Source organism: Gekko japonicus, unplaced genomic scaffold, assembly GCF_001447785.1.
Source record: "Gekko japonicus isolate JY-2015 unplaced genomic scaffold, Gekko_japonicus_V1.1 scaffold3617, whole genome shotgun sequence".
Classification (NCBI taxonomy): Eukaryota; Metazoa; Chordata; class Lepidosauria; order Squamata; family Gekkonidae; genus Gekko; species Gekko japonicus.
Window position 1 is genome coordinate 48659 of NW_015172127.1, and position 8341 is coordinate 56999.

Here is an 8341-nt window from a genome sequence, read left to right on the forward strand (position 1 = left end):
TTCCCCTCATGAGAACATAAGAAGAGCCTTGCTGGATCAGACCAGTCGTCCATCTAGTCCAGCATCCTGTCTCACACAGTAGCCAACCAGTTCCTCTGGAGGGCCAGCAACAAGGCATGGAGGCTGAGGCCTTCATGAGAACATCAAAAGAGCCCTGCTGGACCAGACCAGTGGTCCGTCTAGTCTCACACAGCGGCCAACCAGTTCCTCCGTATGGCCAACAACAGGACATAGAGGGCGAGGCCTTCCCCTCAAGTTGCCTCCTGGCTCCGGGATTCAGAAGATTAGTGCCTCTGAATGTAGAGGTTCCCCTCAGTCACCATGGCTAGTAGCCATTGACAGACTTGTCCTCCGTGAATCTATCTAATCCCCTTTTAAAACTGTCAATTCCTGTGGCTATCACAACACCCTCTGGCAGCGAATCCCACATTTTAATCAGTCTCTGTGTGAAGCAGTATTTCCTTTCGTCCACCCTGAACAAAGATTGCTGGGAATCTTGGTGGAGAGTGCCAAAGGAACACCGCATTTGCTGGATGACGAAGGCAGAGGGGGGGAGGCATTCGTGACTGGAAGCGAAGCCAACGCGACAGACCGTGGTGGGAAGGCAGTGGCGCTCACGCAGCTACGGCTCTGGTAGAACTACCAGCAGCCAACAAGCAAAGGGAATGCGTCCAGAACCCACACGGTCAGTGAAAAGACGGCACGGAGCAAGAGCCACGCTTCAGAGGTTGTGGCTGATTGCCAAAGCTTGTGCTGGCCGAACTCGGGACTGGACGCTGACCCTCTTCAGCGCGTGGCACGTGGGAGACGCTTCCCCTGGTGCAATCCCCAATGACGGTGCTGTTCCAGTGAACACGTCAGCTCTGTCCGAGGGGCTACCTGATCGCTGGGCAAGAAGTTGGATCTGGTCCACATGGTTGTGGCATTCAGAAGCAGAACCCCAACAACGGGTGCAAATGAAGGGAGAGAACAGAAAGGGAATTCTCCTCGGGAGTAATGGGATACCAGCAAAGAAGAAGAGACTGGATTTGTACCCCGCCCTTCACTACCCAAAGGTGTCTCAGAGTGGCTTACAAACTCCTTTCCCTTCCCCTCCCCACCACAGACACCCTGTGAGGTGGGTGGGGCTGAGAGAGCTCTGACAGAAACGGCTCTTTTTCAAGGACAGCTCTTATCAGAACTACGGCTTGCCCAAGGCCATCCGAAAGATAGCCCTACAACATAGTCAAAAGAGGGTCGTCCAGTCTCTGCTTGAAAACATCCAGCGAAGGAGCATCCCCCCCCCCCGAGGTAGTCTGTTCCACTGCTCAACCACTCTTACAGTTGGGAAGTTTCTCCTGATATTTAGCCGGTAACGACTCCCTTGTAATTTTCACCCATTTTAAAAAACCTTTCTTTGGTAGCAGTTGACCCGACAGCACATGGATCTTCACTGTGGGGCTGAAGGCAAGCTGTGGCGGCCATTGTATGTGTGTGTGTATAAAAATCTGCACGGCTAATCAGATCTGGCCGTGCGCACTTTCTAATGACACTTGGCGTGCACCAGGAAAGGTGTCAGCAGGCACCATAGTGCCCATGGGCACAAGGTTGGGGACCCCAGAAACAGAGGGTGGCATTTGTAAGACTGGTCCTGTCTGAGGCTGCTGGGTCCTTGAACTGTCAAATAAAGAAACGTTTTACATATGTTATGGCCTGTGCCTTGCAAGGTGCAGGTTTGCTCTGTGTTTTTTTTTTTGCAGCTCTGTATAGAAATTTTGCTTTCTGCTTCTATATCCACATGCCTTCTCCTGTGATGTCTTTTGATACCATGCTGCCTCGTGAGAGACAAAGAGTTGCTTTGTGAACTGGAGCACATGGGTGCAAGGATGGGATTTCTTCTTAAAATCCCTTGGTACTCGGACTATCTTGGACTGATGAATATCCTGACCTTGGTAACTATGTATCTTTAATGTGTAGTTAAGGCAAACTGCCCTAAGCCTTTGTTATTTTGTAATCTCTGATAGTCTATGCTAATCTCTGTACTGAATAAAGATCCTTCTGATTGTTAAATGGTTTCTGATGTTGTGCCTGAATTCTAAGTCTAAATCTTATAGCCTAACACTCCCCACACATGCTACCTTAGTAAAAAGTGTGCATCTCTGGAATGAGTTGCTAATGTGTTCTGTCCCAAATGCCAACTAAGGGTTTGGAATCTCTCCCTTAGGAAAGGCAGGGACTAGTGAAAAGAGGTTCTGGTGGCATGTTGTTGGTATAGACCATCTCGTGGTTTGTTGTTTAATGTACTGAAAAGTACAGTATTCCCTCCCATTCCTGGACTGGCTTGGGTGGGCAAAGACCTGTACAAGCTCCCATCCCTGAATAGGACAGATCTCAATGCTGAACACCCAAGGATGTTAGAAATAACGTGCCATGTGGAGAAGGGTGAAGGGACGGAAGTACAGGAGCTGGTCAGGGATACTTGCGGAAGTCTCTGCAAGAATCACAGCTGGAAGGGACCTCCAGGGTCATCTAGTCCAACCCCCTGCACAAGGCAGGAAATTCAGTCCAACCAATGCTGGAAGTGCAAAGCGAATATAGGGACCTTTTATCAAATGTGGTGGAAATGTAGTAAAATACAAGGCTATTGGAAAATGGTGCGGAAGATAATTCAAGAAATTTTAGGAAAAAAACTAGCATTAAAACCCAAAATATATTTGCCGAATATAATTCCGAATGGATATGATGTACAAGAATCATACTTACTATCCTATATAATAACCGCTGCTAGTTTGTTACTGGCAAAAAATTGGAAATCTGACATAATACCTTCTAGAGAAGAACTAACACTTAAATTACTAGAGGGCACAAATGGATGATTTGAGTTTGATGTTTCAAAATAAAAATGAAAAGGTACATGCTAAGAGGTGGTTAAGGGTGTATAAATGGATAGGAGATCTGACAACTGTTTAAGAATCTATCTTATATGTAAGATGTATCTTATATGTAAGATGTAAAGTTGGAATGTAAGATTTGTAAAACTGAAAATAAAAAGATGACAAAAAAAAAAAAACCCTCCACGATCCCTGGCCAAACTGGCCTGGAGAACAATTGCTTCATGACCCCCAAAGTGGTGACCAGCATTTCTCTGGGCGTGTAAGAAAGGGCCACGAGAACTAAGCAACAGCTTGGACCAGATTTCAAGGACAGCCGCATCCCAGCTGGTCAACACTTGTTTCCACCCACCTGCCTCGGTATTCAGTTCCTCTAGGAGCCCTCTCGTCCTCCAAGTCGGCCCGGTCTCCCTGCTGATGACCGAGCTGTTGTGCTCTTGAACGACCGCGGCGGCCAAAAGATTGTCCACGTTCACCACTTCGGGGTCAGAGTTCGTGTCCGAGATATCGTAATGAGCCACGACCGGCGGTCCACCTGGGGAAAGAGAGGAGAGCCACCAGGGTTAGATGCGGGCACCCACTGGGAGACGAAGCCAAATCAACTCTACCATGGCTGCATTTGTCTCTGCCTTGCGAGCGACAACAGTTGAAGTTCAAACAAATCGAGGGAGAGAGACACGCATTTCTGCCCTTTCACTTCAAACGATGGAGAACAAAGACATGGATCTTTCCTAAGAGGTGAATGAGCGACTTGAGCAAACGCAGAATTATTAAGGCTGCCCCAAAGCGCTCTGTACTTCCCCACTGAAAATCCAATGACGGAGCCAGAAAACTCAAATTCTGGCAGAAGACACAGTGCAAACCAAATATAAAACAAAAGCGTGGCAACAGCAAGACGAAGAGAAGAAGAGGAGGAGGAGGAGGAGGAGGAAGAAGAGGAGGAAGAAGAAGAAGAAGAGGAGGAAGAGGAGATGATTGGATTTATATCCTGCCCTAGTCTCAGAGCGGTTTATACCCCGCCCTTCACTACCTGAAGGAGTCTCATAGCGGCTTACAAACTCCTTTCCCTTCCCCTCCCCACAACAGACACCCTGTGAGGTAGGTGGGGCTGAGAAAGCTCTGAGAGATCTGTCCTTGTGAGAACAGCTCCGACAGAACTATGGCTTGCCCCAGGTCATCCAGCAGGTGCAAGTGGAGGAGTGGGGAATCAAACCTGGTTCTCCCAGATTAGAGTCCGCGCCTAACCACTACACCAAACTGGCTCTGACTTGGGTATGTTTCAATAGGGGCTTTTGTGGATCACAGTTCACTTCCTCAGATACCCGAGCAAGTCAGCTGTGGCTCACAAACGCTCATACTGAAATAGGCGCTGAGAGTCTTTCAGCTGCCACTGGGCTCCTCCTTGGCTGTAATAGATCACTGCTTCCCAAAGTGGGCAAAACCGCCTCCCTCGGGGTGTGTGTGTGTGTGTGCTGGAACGATCCAGGTGCGCAGATCCACAAACGGCATATGAACGCGGTTAGCCCTTTGCAAACCAAATGCGCCTGATCTCTCCCTTACTACCCTTTTGCCCTGACCTGGTCGCCAGACCTCGGGAGCTAAGCAAGGGTGGGGTCCAATGTCCCCTCTAAGCTGTGGAGTCTTGTGAGCAATGATTCTATCTTGTGAGCTACTGGCATTAAAGTTGTGAGCAGGTGATTTGGCCGCTGCGTAAATCAGTTTGTTCTGGAACCATCCTTCATGAGCTAAGGCAAAAATGTGTGAGCCCGAGGCTTAAAAACTGTGAGGTAGCTCACACTAACTCAGCTTAGAGGGAACACCGGTGGGGTCCTGGTCAATGCTCCCTCTAAGCTGTGGAGTCTTGTGAGCAAAAATTCTACTTTGTGTGCTCCCGGCATTAAAGCGGTGAGTGAGCCGTTTGGCTGCTGCATCAGCGAGTTTGCTCTGGCGCCGTCCCTTCCTGAACTGAGACAAGGATGTGTGAGCTGGAGGCTAAAAAAACGTGAGCTGGCTCACGCTCACTCAGCTTAGAGGGAACACTGTTCCTGGTTAGTATTTGGGTGGGAGGGCACCCGAGGAAGTCTGGAGTCACCACACAGAGGCGGGCGATGGCAAAGCCACCTCTGTCCTGGACGGCCCTGGATAGTCCGATCTAGTCAGATCTCGGAAGCAGGGTCGGCCCTGGCTGGTATTTGGATGGGAGACCACCAAGCAAGTCCAGGGTTGCTACGCAGAGGCAGGCAATGGCAACCCCACCTCTGGCTTGTCTCTTGCTTTGAAAAGTTTATGGGGTCACCGTGAGTCAGCCGGGACTTGAGGACACTGCGCGTGCACACACCATTCGCTGTGCTGAGCTTTCAAAGGAATCTGGAATTCGGGTCAGGGCTTGCTGGGGTGGGGGGAGGAAATAAGTGCTGGGTGACAGCCAACGCTCCCTCTAAGCTGTGGAGTCTTGCGAGCGAAGTTTCTACTTTGTGAGCTCCTGGCATTAAAGTTGTGAGCGAGCGATTGGGCCGCTGCATAAATTAGTTTGCTCTGGCGCTGTCCCTTCCTGAGCTAAGGCAAAAATGGGTGAGCCGGAGGCTCAAAAACTGTGAGCCGGCTCACACTCACTCGGCGGGAACATTGGTGTCAGCAACCACGAAATCCCTGACCTCCCATTCTGCTCACCCTCTACTTCAACATCTCCCCAGTTTCCAAAACCTGAAGTGTGCTTTAAGAACATAAGAACATAAGAGACGCCAATGTTGGATCAGTCCAAAGGCCCATCCAGTCCAACACTCTGTGTCACACAGTGGCCAGAAATACCAGTGCCATCAGGAGGTCCACCAGTGGGGCCAGGACATTAGAAGCCCTCCCACTGTTGACCCCCCCCAAGCACCAAGAAGACAGAGCATCACCAAGAAGACAGAGCAACAAAGACAAAGGAGAAAGAAAAAGCAGTTTGATTATGAGGCTCCAGAAGAGGCACCACACGTCCATGCTTGTAGCTGCCACCACTTCCTGTGGCAGTGAATTCCAAGTGTTAATCACTCTTTGGGTGAAGAAGGACTTCCTTTTATCCGTTCTAACCCGGCCGCTCAGCAATTTCATGGAGTGCCCATGAAATTTCTTTCTGAATTTAAAACTGGAGGCGTGCTTGCCTCTTAGGACCTAAAGGTTTCTTTAAAGAGTAAGGATTTACCAGTTGCCCAACGAGGTCTATGGTTCTGCATGGGTCACTGATCAGGCCTGCTGCTTGACGGGAAGGAGACGGGCCAGACCTCGAGACTCCACAGACGCCTCTTCCCAGGATGGGCAAGTCTTTTACATCTTAGTATCTGGATCGGTCTCTCCTGTTATTCTGGACGGGAGTAGCAGGATAACTGAGGCTGAGAGGGAGGAGGCAAGGCCAGATGGAGCACTGAGTCATGCAGAGACACTATGGGAGGCCTCCTCGAGACATGCCATCAGGCCTCTCGAGGCACAGGAGCATGCCAGGGTGTTCACTGGATTTTCGGGACATTTGGATGTAAAAGACCAACCACTTATGTGCACCCAACCCCCGGCTCAAATGCAGTCAAGCTCACGCTATGGAAACAAACTGGGACTCTCCAGGTAACCAACTAACTACTTCTTCACCCAAAGAGTGATTCACACATGGAATTCACGGCCACAGGAGGAGGTGGCGGCTATAAGCATGGACTGCTTCAAGACGGAATTGGATAAATATATGGCGCAGAGGTACATCAGTGGCTCTTGGCCACAAGGTATAGATAGGAACTCTCAGTCTGGGGGCAAGGGATGCTTTGTATTCTTGGTGCTTGGGGGGGGGGCAACAGTGGGAGGGCTTCTAGTGTCCTGGCCCCACTGCTGGACCTCCTGATGGCAGCTGGTATTTTGGGCCACTGTGTGACAGAGTGTTCGACTGGACGGGCCATTGGCCTGATCCAACACTGGCTTCTCTTATGTTCTTATAAGGGAAAGCGGAATGATAGAACCCCCATCAGATCTCAGAAGCTATGCAAGGTTGGTACCTGGACGGGGGACCACCAAGGAAGCCTGTGCAGAGGAAGGCCACGGCAAACCACCTCTGCTTCTCGCTTGCCTCGAAAACCCCTCGCTAGGGTAGCCATAAATCGGCTGCAACCTGATGGCACTTTACGCACACAGGCAGCCAACTCCTCACCACCACAAACCAACAGGGGTTCTGAAGACTCTGTTCATGCAGTCAGAACTCTGGGCCGTCTGGAACAAGCCCCTCCGGTTCCTAGAGCCAGCACCATCGGCTCGTAAAGGATGGCGGTTGTTTTAAGCAATCAGGGCGATTAATCTGGCTACGGAACATCCTGGGTTGGCACCTTTACAGAACTCATCTGGCAATGAATGACGTTAAGGGAATCACAATTTTGGCTAGGGGAATCACGATTCCCTCTAAACACTCAAAATCACGATGAGATGTTGCTGCTGCCGCCAAGGAGGAAAGGGGAAGACTATGAGAGTGTAATTCCAAATGGATTATTTTTTTCCTTCATTTATACCCCAACTTTCCCCGCAAGGGGGACCCAAATCTCTCCTCCATTGTAAGCCCAGAACCCTGTGAAGTCGCTTAGGTGGACCGTGTGTGACGGGCCCAAGGTCACCCGGCCAGCTTCAATGGCAGGGAGGGGATTCGAACCTGGGTCTCCCATATCCTAGTCTGACACTCTAACCACTACACTGAAGAGGAGGAAGAGGAGGAAGAAGAGGAGTTTGGGTTTATACCCCGCCCTTCACTCGGGAGTCTCAGTGGCTTACAAACTCCTTTCCCTTCCTCTCCCCACAACAGACACCCTGTCAGGTAGGTGGGGCTAAGAGAGCTCAGAGAGAACTGTGACTGGCCCAAGGTCACCCAGCTGGCTGCATGCGGAGGAGTGGGGAATCAAACCCGGTTCTCCCAGATTAGAGTCTGCTGCTCTTAAGCACTACACCAAACTGGCTCTCACATTAAAAAACAAAACAAAGCACACATCACACTGGGTGAATACAGCCATTTTGATAGCATCCTTCTACTCCTACATGTGGAGACAGAAAGCAAAGGCGAAGTACCAAGGTTTTCGTTTAACTGGAAAAAAAAGGGTGTGATCCCATCACTCCATTCGACTGATAGCACAGCCTCCGGCTGCTGCCAGGAGGGGAATTCGGCAGAAGAGAAGAAGAGGAGACTGGATTTATACCCCGCCCTCCACTCAGAGTCTCAGAGCGGCTTACAAACTCCTTTCCCTTCCCCTCCCCACAACAGACACCCTGTGAGGTAAAAGAAGCTGTGCCGTTAGTGAGAGAGAGTAACAGGATTCAAGCTTATGGGCAAGCGTGACAGACAACAGTGCTGGCCCCTGGCCCCTAATGCATACCAGTGGTTGGCTGATTTTAACTGCTTTAGATCTATTTATTTATTTGGTTTCTACCCGGCTTTCCCCTGCATGGCAGGGCTCTCTATGGTAGAGGGGGCA

At 50.2% G+C, this 8341-nt stretch overlaps 1 protein-coding gene across 1 annotated transcript in view; it reads right to left on the minus strand.

Moving 5' to 3' along the window:
* LOC107118636 (chromosome unknown open reading frame, human C18orf25) overlaps positions 1-8341 on the minus strand; it is a 58523-nt gene that overhangs the window by 10196 nt on the left and 39986 nt on the right. Inside the window, exons 3-4 of the mRNA XM_015421002.1 lie at positions 3209-3405; positions 2294-2301 (exon numbers count right to left, since the gene is read on the minus strand). Coding sequence (XP_015276488.1) covers positions 2294-2301; positions 3209-3405 — 205 coding nt within the window. The remainder of the gene's footprint in view (positions 1-2293; positions 2302-3208; positions 3406-8341) is intronic.